The sequence below is a fragment of the Salmo trutta genome, chromosome 4 (assembly GCF_901001165.1).
Source record: "Salmo trutta chromosome 4, fSalTru1.1, whole genome shotgun sequence".
In the NCBI taxonomy this organism is placed as follows: Eukaryota; Metazoa; Chordata; class Actinopteri; order Salmoniformes; family Salmonidae; genus Salmo; species Salmo trutta.
In genome coordinates, this window is record NC_042960.1 from 72,190,794 (window position 1) to 72,205,811 (window position 15,018).

Here is a 15,018-nt window from a genome sequence, read left to right on the forward strand (position 1 = left end):
GGTTACTGTAAAGCTCTTTGGGGGACTAGGCTGGTTACTGTAAAGCTCTTTGGGGGACAAGGCTGGTTACTGTAAAGCTCTTTGGGGGACTAGGCTGGTTACTGTAAAGCTCTTTGGGGGACTAGGCTGGTTACTGTAGAGCTCTTAGGGGGACTAGGCTGGTTACTGTAGGGCTCTTTGGGGGACTAGGCTGGTTACTGTAGGGTTCTTTGGGGGACTAGGCTGGTTACTGTAAAGCTCTTTGGGGGACTAGGCTGGTTACTGTAAAGCTCTTTGGGGGACTAGGCTGGTTACTGTAAAGCTCTTTGGGGGACTAGGCTGGTTACTGTAGGGCTCTTTGGGGGACTAGGCTGGTTACTGTAAAGCTCTTTGGGGGACTAGGCTGGTTACTCTAGGGCTCTTTGGGGGACTAGGCTGGTTACTGTAGAGCTCTTTGGGGGACTAGGCTGGTTACTGTAGGGCTCTTTGGGGGGACTAGGCTGGTTACTGTAAAGCTCTTTGGGGGACTAGGCTGGTTACTGTAGGGCTCTTTGGGGGACTAGGCTGGTTACTGTAAAGCTCTTTGGGGGACTAGGCTGGTTACTCTAGGGCTCTTTGGGGGACTAGGCTGGTTACTGTAGAGCTCTTTGGGGGACTAGGCTGGTTACTGTAGGGCTCTTAGGGGGACTAGGATGGTTACTGTAGGGCTCTTTGGGGGACTAGGCTGGTTACTGTAGGGCTCTTAGGGGGACTAGGCTGGTTACTGTAAAGCTCTTTTGGGGGACTAGGCTGGTTACTGTAAAGCTCTTTGGGGGACTAGGCTGGTTACTGTAAAGCTCTTTGGGGTCCAAGACAGTATACTGTCAAGCTATTTGGGGGGACTAGGCTGGTTACTGTAAAGCAATTTGGGGGACTAGGCTGGTTACTGTAAAGCTCTTTGGGGGACTAGGCTGGTTACTGTAAAGCTCTTTGGGGGACTAGGCTGGTTACTGTAAAGCTCTTTGGGGGACTAGGCTGGTTACTGTAAAGCTCTTTGGGGGACTAGGCTGGTTACTGTAAAGCTCTTTGGGGGACTAGGCTGGTTACTGTAAAGCTCTTTGGGGGACTAGGCTGGTTACTGTAGAGCTCTTAGGGGGACTAGGCTGGTTACTGTAGGGCTCTTTGGGGGACTAGGCTGGTTACTGTAGGGTTCTTTGGGGGACTAGGCTGGTTACTGTAAAGCTCTTTGGGGGACTAGGCTGGTTACTGTAAAGCTCTTTGGGGGACTAGGCTGGTTACTGTAGGGCTCTTTGGGGGGACTAGGCTGGTTACTGTAAAGCTCTTTGGGGGACTAGGCTGGTTACTGTAGGGCTCTTTGGGGGACTAGGCTAGTTACTGTAAAGCTCTTTGGGGGACTAGGCTGGTTACTCTAGGGCTCTTTGGGGGACTAGGCTGGTTACTGTAGAGCTCTTTGGGGGACTAGGCTGGTTACTGTAGGGCTCTTTGGGGGACTAGGCTGGTTACTGTAAAGCTCTTTGGGGGGACTAGGCTGGTTACTGTAAAGCTCTTTTGGGGGACTAGGCTGGTTACTGTAAAGCTCTTTGGGGGACTAGGCTGGTTACTGTAAAGCTCTTTGGGGGACTAGGCTGGTTACTGTAGGGCTCTTTGGGGGGACTAGGTTGGTTACTGTAAAGCTCTTTGGGGGACTAGGCTGGTTACTGTAAAGCTCTTTGGGGGACTAGGCTGGTTACTGTAAAGCTCTTTGGGGGACTAGGCTGGTTACTGTAAAGCTCTTTGGGGGACTAGGCTGGTTACTGTAAAGCTCTTTGGGGTCCAAGACAGTATACTGTCAAGCTATTTGGGGGACTAGGCTGGTTACTGTAAAGCAATTTGGGGGACTAGGCTGGTTACTGTAAAGCTCTTTGGGGGACTAGGCTGGTTACTGTAAAGCTCTTTGGGGGACTAGGCTGGTTACTGTAAAGCTCTTTGGGGGACTAGGCTGGTTACTTCAAAGCTCTTTGGGGGACAAGGCTGGTTACTGTAAAGCTCTTTGGGGGACTAGGCTGGTTCCTGTAAAGCTCTTTGGGGGACTAGGCTGGTTACTGTAGAGCTCTTAGGGGGACTAGGCTGGTTACTGTAGGCTCTTTGGGGGACTAGGCTGGTTACTGTAGGGTTCTTTGGGGGACTAGGCTGGTTACTGTAAAGCTCTTTGGGGGACTAGGCTGGTTACTGTAAAGCTCTTTGGGGGACTAGGATGGTTACTGTAGGGCTCTTTGGGGGACTAGGCTGGTTACTGTAAAGCTCTTTGGGGGACTAGGCTGGTTACTGTAGAACTCTTTGGGGGACTAGGCTGGTTACTGTAAAGCTCTTAGGGGGACTAGGCTGGTTACTGTAGGGCTCCTTGGGGGACTAGGCTGGTTACTGTAAAGCTCTTTGGGGGACTAGGCTGGTTACTGTAAAGCTCTTTGGGGGACTAGGCTGGTTACTGTAGGGCTCTTTGGGGGGACTAGGTTGGTTACTGTAAAGCTCTTTGGGGGACTAGGCTGGTTACTGTAGGGCTCTTTGGGGGACTAGGCTGGTTACTGTAAAGCTCTTTGGGGGACTAGGCTGGTTACTGTAAAGCTCTTTGGGGGACTAGGCTGGTTACTGTAAAGCTCTTTGGGGTCCAAGACAGTATACTGTCAAGCTATTTGGGGGACTAGGCTGGTTACTGTAAAGCAATTTGGGGGACTAGGCTGGTTACTGTAAAGCTCTTTGGGGGACTAGGCTGGTTACTGTAAAGCTCTTTGGGGGACTAGGCTGGTTACTGTAAAGCTCTTTGGGGGACTAGGCTGGTTACTTCAAAGCTCTTTGGGGGACAAGGCTGGTTACTGTAAAGCTCTTTGGGGGACTAGGCTGGTTCCTGTAAAGCTCTTTGGGGGACTAGGCTGGTTACTGTAGAGCTCTTAGGGGGACTAGGCTGGTTACTGTAGGGCTCTTTGGGGGACTAGGCTGGTTACTGTAGGGTTCTTTGGGGGACTAGGCTGGTTACTGTAAAGCTCTTTGGGGGACTAGGCTGGTTACTGTAAAGCTCTTTGGGGGACTAGGCTGGTTACTGTAGGGCTCTTTGGGGGACTAGGCTGGTTACTGTAAAGCTCTTTGGGGGACTAGGCTGGTTACTGTAGAACTCTTTGGGGGACTAGGCTGGTTACTGTAAAGCTCTTAGGGGGACTAGGCTGGTTACTGTAGGGCTCCTTGGGGGACTAGGCTGGTTACTGTAGAGCTCTTTGGGGGACTAGGCTGGTTACTCTAGGGCTCTTTGGGGGACTAGGCTGGTTACTGTAAAGCTCTTTGGGGGACTAGGCTGGTTACTGTAGGGCTCTTTGGGGGACTAGGCTGGTTACTGTAAAGCTCTTTGGGGACTAGGCTGGTTACTCTAGGGCTTTTTGGGGGACTAGGCTGGTTACTGTAGAGCTCTTTGGGGGACTAGGCTGGTTACTGTAGGGCTCTTTGGGGGGACTAGGCTGGTTACTGTAAAGCTCTTTGGGGGACTAGGCTGGTTACTGTAGGGCTCTTAGGGGGACTAGGCTGGTTACTGTAGGGCTCTTAGGGGGACTAGGCTGGTTACTGTAGGGCTCTTTGGGGGACTAGGCTGGTTACTGTAGGGCTCTTAGGGGGACTAGGCTGGTTACTGTAAAGCTCTTTTGGGGGACTAGGCTGGTTACTGTAAAGCTCTTTGGGGTCCAAGACAGTATACTGTCAAGCTATTTGGGGGACTAGGCTGGTTACTGTAAAGCAATTTGGGGGACTAGGCTGGTTACTGTAAAGCTCTTTGGGGGACTAGGCTGGTTACTGTAAAGCTCTTTGGGGGACTAGGCTGGTTACTGTAAAGCTCTTTGGGGGACAAGGCTGGTTACTGTAAAGCTCTTTGGGGGACAAGGCTGGTTACTGTAAAGCTCTTTGGGGGACTAGGCTGGTTACTGTAAAGCTCTTTGGGGGACTAGGCTGGTTACTGTAGAGCTCTTAGGGGGACTAGGCTGGTTACTGTAGGGCTCTTTGGGGGACTAGGCTGGTTACTGTAGGGTTCTTTGGGGGACTAGGCTGGTTACTGTAAAGCTCTTTGGGGGACTAGGCTGGTTACTGTAAAGCTCTTTGGGGGACTAGGCTGGTTACTGTAAAGCTCTTTGGGGGACTAGGCTGGTTACTGTAGGGCTCTTTGGGGGACTAGGCTGGTTACTGTAAAGCTCTTTGGGGACTAGGCTGGTTACTCTAGGGCTCTTTGGGGGACTAGGCTGGTTACTGTAGAGCTCTTTGGGGGACTAGGCTGGTTACTGTAGGGCTCTTTGGGGGGACTAGGCTGGTTACTGTAAAGCTCTTTGGGGGACTAGGCTGGTTACTGTAGGGCCTCTTTGGGGGACTAGGCTGGTTACTGTAAAGCTCTTTGGGGGACTAGGCTGGTTACTCTAGGGCTCTTTGGGGGACTAGGCTGGTTACTGTAGAGCTCTTTGGGGGACTAGGCTGGTTACTGTAGGGCTCTTAGGGGGACTAGGATGGTTACTGTAGGGCTCTTTGGGGGACTAGGCTGGTTACTGTAGGGCTCTTAGGGGGACTAGGCTGGTACTGTAAAGCTCTTTTGGGGGACTAGGCTGGTTACTGTAAAGCTCTTTGGGGGACTAGGCTGGTTACTGTAAAGCTCTTTGGGGTCCAAGACAGTATACTGTCAAGCTATTTGGGGGACTAGGCTGGTTACTGTAAAGCAATTTGGGGGACTAGGCTGGTTACTGTAAAGCTCTTTGGGGGACTAGGCTGGTTACTGTAAAGCTCTTTGGGGGACTAGGCTGGTTACTGTAAGCTCTTTGGGGGACTAGGCTGGTTACTGTAAAGCTCTTTGGGGGACTAGGCTGGTTACTGTAAAGCTCTTTGGGGGACTAGGCTGGTTACTGTAAAGCTCTTTGGGGGACTAGGCTGGTTACTGTAGAGCTCTTAGGGGGACTAGGCTGGTTACTGTAGGGCTCTTTGGGGGACTAGGCTGGTTACTGTAGGGTTCTTTGGGGGACTAGGCTGGTTACTGTAAAGCTCTTTGGGGGACTAGGCTGGTTACTGTAAAGCTCTTTGGGGGACTAGGCTGGTTACTGTAGGGCTCTTTGGGGGACTAGGCTAGTTACTGTAAAGCTCTTTGGGGGACTAGGCTGGTTACTCTAGGGCTCTTTGGGGGACTAGGCTGGATACTGTAGAGCTCTTTGGGGGACTAGGCTGGTTACTGTAGGGCTCTTTGGGGGGACTAGGCTGGTTACTGTAAAGCTCTTTGGGGGACTAGGCTGGTTACTGTAGGGCTCTTTGGGGGACTAGGCTGGTTACTGTAAAGCTCTTTGGGGGGACTAGGCTGGTTACTGTAAAGCTCTTTTGGGGGACTAGGCTGGTTACTGTAAAGCTCTTTGGGGGACTAGGCTGGTTACTGTAAAGCTCTTTGGGGGACTAGGCTGGTTACTGTAGGGCTCTTTGGGGGGACTAGGTTGGTTACTGTAAAGCTCTTTGGGGGACTAGGCTGGTTACTGTAGGGCTCTTTGGGGGACTAGGCTGGTTACTGTAAAGCTCTTTGGGGGACTAGGCTGGTTACTGTAAAGCTCTTTGGGGGACTAGGCTGGTTACTGTAAAGCTCTTTGGGGTCCAAGACAGTATACTGTCAAGCTATTTGGGGGACTAGGCTGGTTACTGTAAAGCAATTTGGGGGACTAGGCTGGTTACTGTAAAGCTCTTTGGGGGACTAGGCTGGTTACTGTAAAGCTCTTTGGGGGACTAGGCTGGTTACTGTAAAGCTCTTTGGGGGACTAGGCTGGTTACTTCAAAGCTCTTTGGGGGACAAGGCTGGTTACTGTAAAGCTCTTTGGGGGACTAGGCTGGTTCCTGTAAAGCTCTTTGGGGGACTAGGCTGGTTACTGTAGAGCTCTTAGGGGGACTAGGCTGGTTACTGTAGGGCTCTTTGGGGGACTAGGCTGGTTACTGTAGGGTTCTTTGGGGGACTAGGCTGGTTACTGTAAAGCTCTTTGGGGGACTAGGCTGGTTACTGTAAAGCTCTTTGGGGGACTAGGATGGTTACTGTAGGGCTCTTTGGGGGACTAGGCTGGTTACTGTAAAGCTCTTTGGGGGACTAGGCTGGTTACTGTAGAACTCTTTGGGGGACTAGGCTGGTTACTGTAAAGCTCTTAGGGGGACTAGGCTGGTTACTGTAGGGCTCCTTGGGGGACTAGGCTGGTTACTGTAGAGCTCTTTGGGGGACTAGGCTGGTTACTCTAGGGCTCTTTGGGGGACTAGGCTGGTTACTGTAAAGCTCTTTGGGGGACTAGGCTGGTTACTGTAGGGCTCTTTGGGGGACTAGGCTGGTTACTGTAAAGCTCTTTGGGGGACTAGGCTGGTTACTGTAGGGCTCTTAGGGGGACTAGGCTGGTTACTGTAGGCTCTTAGGGGGACTAGGATGGTTACTGTAGGGCTCTTTGGGGGACTAGGCTGGTTACTGTAGGGCTCTTAGGGGGACTAGGCTGGTTACTGTAAAGCTCTTTTGGGGGACTAGGCTGGTTACTGTAAAGCTCTTTGGGGGACTAGGCTGGTTACTGTAAAGCTCTTTGGGGTCCAAGACAGTATACTGTCAAGCTATTTGGGGGACTAGGCTGGTTACTGTAAAGCTCTTTGGGGGGACTAGGCTGGTTACTGTAAAGCTCTTTGGGGGACTAGGCTGGTTACTGTAAAGCTCTTTGGGGGACTAGGCTGGTTACTGTAAAGCTCTTTGGGGGACTAGGCTGGTTACTGTAAAGCTCTTTGGGGGACAGGCTGGTTACTGTAAAGCTCTTTGGGGGACTAGGCTGGTTACTGTAAAGCTCTTTGGGGGACTAGGCTGGTTACTGTAGAGCTCTTAGGGGGACTAGGCTGGTTACTGTAGGGCTCTTTGGGGGACTAGGCTGGTTACTGTAGGGTTCTTTGGGGGACTAGGCTGGTTACTGTAAAGCTCTTTGGGGGACTAGGCTGGTTACTGTAGGGCTCTTTGGGGGGACTAGGTTGGTTACTGTAAAGCTCTTTGGGGGACTAGGCTGGTTACTGTAGGGCTCTTTGGGGGACTAGGCTGGTTACTGTAAAGCTCTTTGGGGGACAAGGCTGGTTACTCTAGGGCTTTTTGGGGGACTAGGCTGGTTACTGTAGAGCTCTTTGGGGGACTAGGCTGGTTACTGTAGGGCTCTTTGGGGGGACTAGGCTGGTTACTGTAAAGCTCTTTGGGGGACTAGGCTGGTTACTGTAGGGCTCTTAGGGGGACTAGGCTGGTTACTGTAGGGCTCTTAGGGGGACTAGGATGGTTACTGTAGGGCTCTTTGGGGGACTAGGCTGGTTACTGTAGGGCTCTTAGGGGGACTAGGCTGGTTACTGTAAAGCTCTTTGGGGGACTAGGCTGGTTACTGTAGGGCTCTTTGGGGGGACTAGGTTGGTTACTGTAAAGCTCTTTGGGGGACTAGGCTGGTTACTGTAGGGCTCTTTGGGGGACTAGGCTGGTTACTGTAAAGCTCTTTGGGGGACTAGGCTGGATACTGTAAAGCTCTTTGGGGGACTAGGCTGGTTACTGTAAAGCTCTTTGGGGTCCAAGACAGTATACTGTCAAGCTATTTGGGGGACTAGGCTGGTTACTGTAAAGCTCTTTGGGGGACTAGGCTGGATACTGTAAAGCTCTTTGGGGGACTAGGCTGGTTACTGTAAAGCTCTTTGGGGTCCAAGACAGTATACTGTCAAGCTATTTGGGGGACTAGGCTGGTTACTGTAAAGCTCTTTGGGGGACTAGGCTGGTTACTGTAAGGCTCTTTGGGGGCCTAGCTGGTTACTGTAAAGCTCTTTGGGGGACTAGGCTGGTTACTTCAAAGCTCTTTGGGGGACAAGGCTGGTTACTGTAAAGCTCTTTGGGGGACTAGGCTGGTTACTGTAGAGCTCTTAGGGGGACTAGGCTGGTTACTGTAGGGCTCTTTGGGGGACTAGGCGGTTACTGTAGGGTTCTTTGGGGGACTAGGCTGGTTACTGTAAAGCTCTTGGGGGACTAGGCTGGTTACTGTAAAGCTCTTTGGGGGACTAGGATGGTTACTGTAGGGCTCTTTGGGGGACTAGGCTGGTTACTGTAAAGCTCTTTGGGGACTAGGCTGGTTACTGTAGAACTCTTTGGGGGACTAGGCTGGTTACTGTAAAGCTCTTAGGGGGACTAGGCTGGTTACTGTAGGGCTCCTTGGGGGACTAGGCTGGTTACTGTAGAGCTCTTTGGGGACTAGGCTGGTTACTCTAGGGCTCTTTGGGGGACTAGGCTGGTTACTGTAAAGCTCTTTGGGGGACTAGGCTGGTTACTGTAGGGCTCTTTGGGGGACTAGGCTGGTTACTGTAAAGCTCTTTGGGGACTAGGCTGGTTACTGTAGGGCTCTTAGGGGACTAGGCTGGTTACTGTAGGGCTCTTAGGGGGACTAGGATGGTTACTGTAGGGCTCTTTGGGGGACTAGGCTGGTTACTGTAGGGCTCTTAGGGGGACTAGGCTGGTTACGTAAAGCTCTTTTGGGGGACTAGGCTGGTTACTGTAAAGCTCTTTGGGGGACTAGGCTGGTTACTGTAAAGCTCTTTGGGGTCCAAGACAGTATACTGTCAAGGCTATTTGGGGGACTAGGCTGGTTACTGTAAAGCAATTTGGGGGACTAGGCTGGTTACTGTAAGCTCTTTGGGGACTAGGCTGGTTACTGTAAAGCTCTTTGGGGGACTAGGCTGGTTACTGTAAAGCTCTTTGGGGGACTAGGCTGGTTCTGTAAAGCTCTTTGGGGGACAAGGCTGGTTACTGTAAAGCTCTTTGGGGGACTAGGCTGGTTACTGTAAAGCTCTTTGGGGGACTAGGCTGGTTACTGTAGAGCTCTTTGGGGGACTAGGCTGGTTACTGTAGGGCTCTTTGGGGACTAGGCTGGTTACTGTAGGGTTCTTTGGGGGACTAGGCTGGTTACTGTAAAGCTCTTTGGGGGACTAGGCTGGTTACTGTAGGGCTCTTTGGGGGGACTAGGTTGGTTACTGTAAAGCTCTTTGGGGGACTAGGCTGGTTACTGTAGGGCTCTTTGGGGGACTAGGCTGGTTACTGTAAAGCTCTTTGGGGGACAATGCTGGTTACTCTAGGGCTTTTTGGGGGACTAGGCTGGTTACTGTAGAGCTCTTTGGGGGACTAGGCTGGTTACTGTAGGGCTCTTTGGGGGGCTAGGCTGGTTACTGTAAAGCTCTTTGGGGACTAGGCTGGTTACTGTAGGGCTCTTAGGGGGACTAGGCTGGTTACTGTAGGGCTCTAGGGGGACTAGGATGGTTACTGTAGGGCTCTTTGGGGGACTAGGCTGGTTACTGTAGGGCTCTTAGGGGGACTAGGCTGGTTACTGTAAAGCTCTTTTGGGGGACTAGGCTGGTTACTGTAAAGCTCTTTGGGGGACTAGGCTGGTTACTGTAAAGCTCTTTGGGGTCCAAGACAGTATACTGTCAAGCTATTTGGGGGACTAGGCTGGTTACTGTAAAGCAATTTGGGGGACTAGGCTGGTTACTGTAAAGCTCTTTGGTGGACTAGGCTGGTTACTGTAAAGCTCTTTGGGGGACTAGGCTGGTTACTGTAAAGCTCTTTGGGGGACTAGGCTGGTTACTGTAAAGCTCTTTGGGGGACAAGGCTGGTTACTGTAAAGCTCTTTGGGGGACTAGGCTGGTTACTGTAAAGCTCTTTGGGGGACTAGGCTGGTTACTGTAGAGCTCTTAGGGGGACTAGGCTGGTTACTGTAGGGCTCTTTGGGGGACTAGGCTGGTTACTGTAGGGTTCTTTGGGGGACTAGGCTGGTTACTGTAAAGCTCTTTGGGGGACTAGGCTGGTTACTGTAGAGCTCTTTGGGGGACTAGGCTGGTTACTGTAAAGCTCTTTGGGGCCCAAGCCAGTATACTGTAAAGCTCTTTGGGGGACTAGGCTGGTTACTGTAAAGCTCTTTGGGGTCCACGCCAGTATAACATAAAGCTCTTTGGGGGACTAGGCTGGTTACTGTAAAGCTCTTTGGGGTCCACGCCAGTATAACATAAAGCTCTTTGGGGGACTAGGCTGGTTACTGTAAAGCTCTTTGGGGGACTAGGCTGGTTACTGTAAAGCTATTTTGGGGACTAGGCTGGTTACTGTAAAGCTCTTTGGGGGACTAGGCTGGTTACTGTAAAGCTCTTTTGGGGGACTAGGCTAGCTACTGTAAAGCTCTTTGGGGGACTAGGCTGGTTACTCTAAAGCTCTTTTGGGGGACTAGGCTGGTTACTGTAAAGCTCTTAGGGGGACTAGGCTGGTTACTGTAAAGCTCTTTGGGGGGACTAGGCTGGTTACTGTAAAGCTCTTAGGGGGACTAGGCTGGTTACTGTAAAGCTCTTTGGGGGACTAGGCTGGTTACTGTAGGGCTCTTTGGGGGACTAGGCTGGTTACTGTAAAGCTCTTTGGGGGACTAGGCTGGTTACTTTAGGGCTCCTTGGGGGACTAGGCTGGTTACTGTAAAGCTCTTTGGGGGACTAGGCTGGTTACTGTAGGGCTCTTTGGGGGACTAGGCTGGTTACTGTAAAGCTCTTTGGGGGACTAGGCTGGTTACTGTAGGGCTCTTTGGGGGACTAGGCTGGTTACTGTAGGGCTCTTTGGGGGACTAGGCTGGTTACTGTAAAGCTCTTTGGGGGACTAGGCTGGTTACTGTAAAGCTCTTTGGGGGACTAGGCTGGTTACTGTAGGGCTCTTTGGGGGACTAGGCTGGTTACTGTAGGGCGGTAAAAATCCATTTTACCGGTACCTCGAAGCGCGCCCAGTCCCAGCTGGTGTTCCTGTGTGTGGGTCTCTGCAGGTGTCCAAACTGGATCTCATAGGTGGCGTTGGGGCTCCTCACCCTCACTGGGAACTCCACCTTCAGGAACTTATGGGACTCTAACCATTCCACCTGGAATAAACAACAGTATGAGAATGAAACCACTCCACCTGGAATAAACAACATTATGGGACTGAAACCATTCCACCTGGAATAAACAACAGTATGAGACTGAAACCATTCCACCTGGAATAAACAACAGTATGAGCCTGAAACCACTCCACCTGGAATAAACAACAGTATGAGACTGAAACCACTCCACCTGGAATAAGGACACATGACGTCTACAGTACCTGAGTATTAAACTTGACATAAGGACACATGACGTCTACAGTACCTGAGTATTAAACCTGACATAAGGACACATGACGTCTACAGTACCTGAGTATTAAACTTGACATAAGGACACATGACGTCTACAGTACCTGAGTATTAAACCTGACATAAGGACACATGACGTCTACAGTACCTGAGTATTAAACCTGACATAAGGACACATGACGTCTACAGTACCTGAGTATTTAAACCTGACATAAGGACACATGACGTCTACAGTACCTGAGTATTTAAACCTGACATAAGGACACATGACGTCTACAGTACCTGAGTATTAAACCTGACATAAGGACACATGACGTCTACAGTACCTGAGTATTTAACTTGACATAAGGACACATGACGTCTACAGTACCTGAGTATTAAACCTGACATAAGGACACATGACGTCTACAGTACCTGAGTATTAAACCTGACATAAGGACACATGACGTCTACAGTACCTGAGTATTAAACCTGACATAAGGACACATGACGTCTACAGTACCTGAGTATTAAACCTGACATAAGGACACATGATGTCTACAGTACCTGAGTATTAAACCTGACATAAGGACACATGGCGTCCAGGATGATCTCCTGGGTGATGGTGCTCTTATCACTGATCCTGAGAGTGAAGGTCACACTGCCTCTCAGTCCTCCTGGAGATGAGACCTGGACAGGACGGACCACCTCTACTACCGGCTTCCTATAGGAAGGTCAGAGTTCAGAGGTCAGACACCCTGGAGATGAGACCTGGACAGGAGACACCACCTCTACTACCGGCTTCCTATTGGAAGGTCAGAGTTCAGAGGTCAGACCCCCTGGAGATGAGACCTGGACAGGACGGACCACCTCTACTACCGGCTTCCTATAGGAAGGTCAGAGTTCAGAGGTTAAGGTTAGGATTAGACCCTCTGGAGATGACACCTGGGCCGGACACTCCACTTCCACCACAGGCTTCCAATAGAGGACACACTGGCACCGAGTGCAGTTATGATATCATGACTGGTCTAACAGAGTAACGAACTACATATACTGGATTGAGTTCAGTAGGCTCCAAACTTCCTGAAAAGGGAGGGATTATCTGAATTTGTCCAATAAGAGTTAGCCCTGTTGTATTCAGCCAGCCTGATGAGAACAGGAAAACAGGATGTTTGTCTCCTCTCACCGTGTCTGTAAGTGGTAGTCCATCACGTCCCAGGCGTCCCAGTACAGAGGAACATCGTCAAACACAACAAACTGGTTTCCACTGCAACCGTGAGATATCGCCTCTCTGGAACACACACAGAGGAGAGAGAATGGTTTCATTCTCGCTGTGTGTGTGTGTGTGTGTGTGTGTGCAGGTACCTTCTTGATCTTTTCACCCTGTATTGTTCTTAGCCTCAGGCTAAACTGGCCGTGGGCTAGCTTAGCCTGCGTTCACACAGGCATTTGGTAACCCTGTGCTAAGCTTTAGCCCTGGGCTAACAGACAAACATACATGTGACCAACATTCTCTTGTCACGCCACCGATGTTATAAAACCATAGCCATTAAAACAAGTAGATGGCGATAGAGTTGACGTCATCCACATATTCCTATGGAAAACATGGGTCCCCAAGTCCTCAAAAAGTTCTACAGCTGCACCATCGAGAGCATCCTGACTGGTTGCATCACCGCTGTTATGGCAACTGCTCGGCCTCCGACCGCAAGGCGCTACAGAGGGTAGTGCGTACGGCCCAGTACATCACTGGGGCCAAGCTTCCTGCCATCCAGGACCTCTATACCAGGCGGTGTCAGAAGAAGGCCCCAAAAAAATTGTCAAAGACTCCAGTCACCCTAGTCATTGACTGTTCTCTCTGCTACCGCACGGCAAGCGGTACCAGAGCACCAAGTCTAGGTCCAAAAGGCTCCTTAACATCTTCTACCCCCAAGCTATAAGACTCCTGAACAATTAATCAAATGGCCACTGGAATATTTACATTGACCCCCCCCCATTCCTTTTGTACACTGCTGCTACTCGCTGTTTATTATCTATGCATTGTCACTTCACTCCTACCTACATGTACAAATTACCTCGACTAACCTGTACCCCCACACATTGACTCTGTACCGGGACCCCCTGTATATAGCCTCCACATTGACTCTGTACCGGTACCCCCTATATATAGCCTCGTTATTTTATTGTGTAACTTTTTATAGAATTGTTTTACTTTAGTTTATTTAGTAAATATTTTCTTAACTCTATTTCTTGAACTGCATTGTTGGTTAAGGGCTTTGTAAGTAAAACGAAAGTATTTGAATTTGAAGCTGAACGGCACCCAAAAATTGCTAAGGATCATGGTGAAAGCGGCCGTAACCAGCAAAGGATCATGGTCGATGTAGTTGTTTCCATCCTGACTGAGAGAGCCTACTTGTTGCCTGCTGTGTAGTGGTCAGACTGGATCACTTTTAAATAAATATCTACATTTGTAGCGAACTTTAAAATAATTCACGTGGGGATCGAACTTGACCATAGTAAACACATTTTAGAGCACAAAGCAGCCTTCAAATTTCAGGGGGGTTTGGCCGTTCTGCAGATCGTCATTTACATAGGATTTTCCAGGGCAGACCAGGGTTTTTGGCACCGCTAGGTTGCTATGCAGTAGCAGACCAGGGCTTTTGGCACCGCTAGGTTGCTATGCAGTAGCAGACCAGGGCTTTTGGCACCGCTAGGTTGCTATGCAGCATTCTGGGAGATTTTGGGACAAGGAGAGCTCTCCTTCAAGGAGTGAATGGGAGACAATTGGGCGCTAGCTGAGGAGGCTCTTAGCCACAGGGCTGAGGAGGCTCTTAGCCACAGGGCTGAGGAGGCTCTTAGCCACAGGGCTGAGGAGGTTCTTAGCCACAGGGCTGAGGAGGTTCTTAGCCACAGGGCTGAGGAGGTTCTTAGCCACAGGGCTGAGGAGGTTCTTAGCCACAGGGCTGAGGAGGCTCTTAGCCACAGGGCTGAGGAGGCTCTTAGCCACAGGGCTGAGGAGGCTCTTAGCCACAGGGCTGAGGAGGCTCTTAGCCACAGGGCTGAGGAGGTTCTTAGCCACAGGGCTGAGGAGGTTCTTAGCCACAGGGCTGAGGAGGTTCTTAGCCACAGGGCTGAGGAGGCTCTTAGCCACAGGGCTGAGGAGGCTCTTAGCCACAGGGCTGAGGAGGTTCTTAGCCACAGGGCTGAGGAGGTTCTTAGCCACAGGGCTGAGGAGGCTCTTAGCCACAGGGCTGAGGAGGCTCTTAGCCACAGGGCTGAGGAGGTTCTTAGCCACAGGGCTGAGGAGGTTCTTAGCCACAGGGCTGAGGAGGCTCTTAGCCACAGGGCTGAGGAGGCTCTTAGCCACAGGGCTGAGGAGGCTCTTAGCCACAGGGCTGAGGAGGTTCTTAGCCACAGGGCTGAGGAGGCTCTTAGCCACAGGGCTGAGGAGGCTCTTAGCCACAGGGCTGAGGAGGCTCTTAGCCACAGGGCTGAGGAGGTTCTTAGCCACAGGGCTGAGGAGGTTCTTAGCCACAGGGCTGAGGAGGTTCTTAGCCACAGGGCTGAGGAGGCTCTTAGCCACAGGGCTGAGGAGGCTCTTAGCCACAGGGCTGAGGAGGCTCTTAGCCACAGGGCTGAGGAGGCTCTTAGCCACAGGGCTGAGGAGGTTCTTAGCCACAGGGCTGAGGAGGTTCTTAGCCACAGGGCTGAGGAGGTTCTTAGCCACAGGGCTGAGGAGGCTCTTAGCCACAGGGCTGAGGAGGCTCTTAGCCACAGGGCTGAGGAGGTTCTTAGCCACAGGGCTGAGGAGGTTCTTAGCCACAGGGCTGAGGAGGTTCTTAGCCACAGGGCTGAGGAGGCTCTTAGCCACAGGGCTGAGGAG

General features: G+C 51.1%; 1 protein-coding gene across 2 annotated transcripts in view; it reads right to left on the reverse strand.

Moving 5' to 3' along the window:
* The window catches only part of man2c1 (mannosidase, alpha, class 2C, member 1), a 65,891-nt gene that overhangs the window by 14,653 nt on the left and 36,220 nt on the right, over nt 1-15,018 (reverse strand). For both annotated transcript variants that reach the window (XM_029751987.1, XM_029751986.1), the window contains exons 19-21: nt 12,325-12,429; nt 11,706-11,862; nt 10,767-10,910 (exon numbers count right to left, since the gene is read on the reverse strand). In XM_029751987.1, coding sequence (XP_029607847.1) covers nt 10,767-10,910; nt 11,706-11,862; nt 12,325-12,429 — 406 coding nt within the window. The remainder of the gene's footprint in view (nt 1-10,766; nt 10,911-11,705; nt 11,863-12,324; nt 12,430-15,018) is intronic.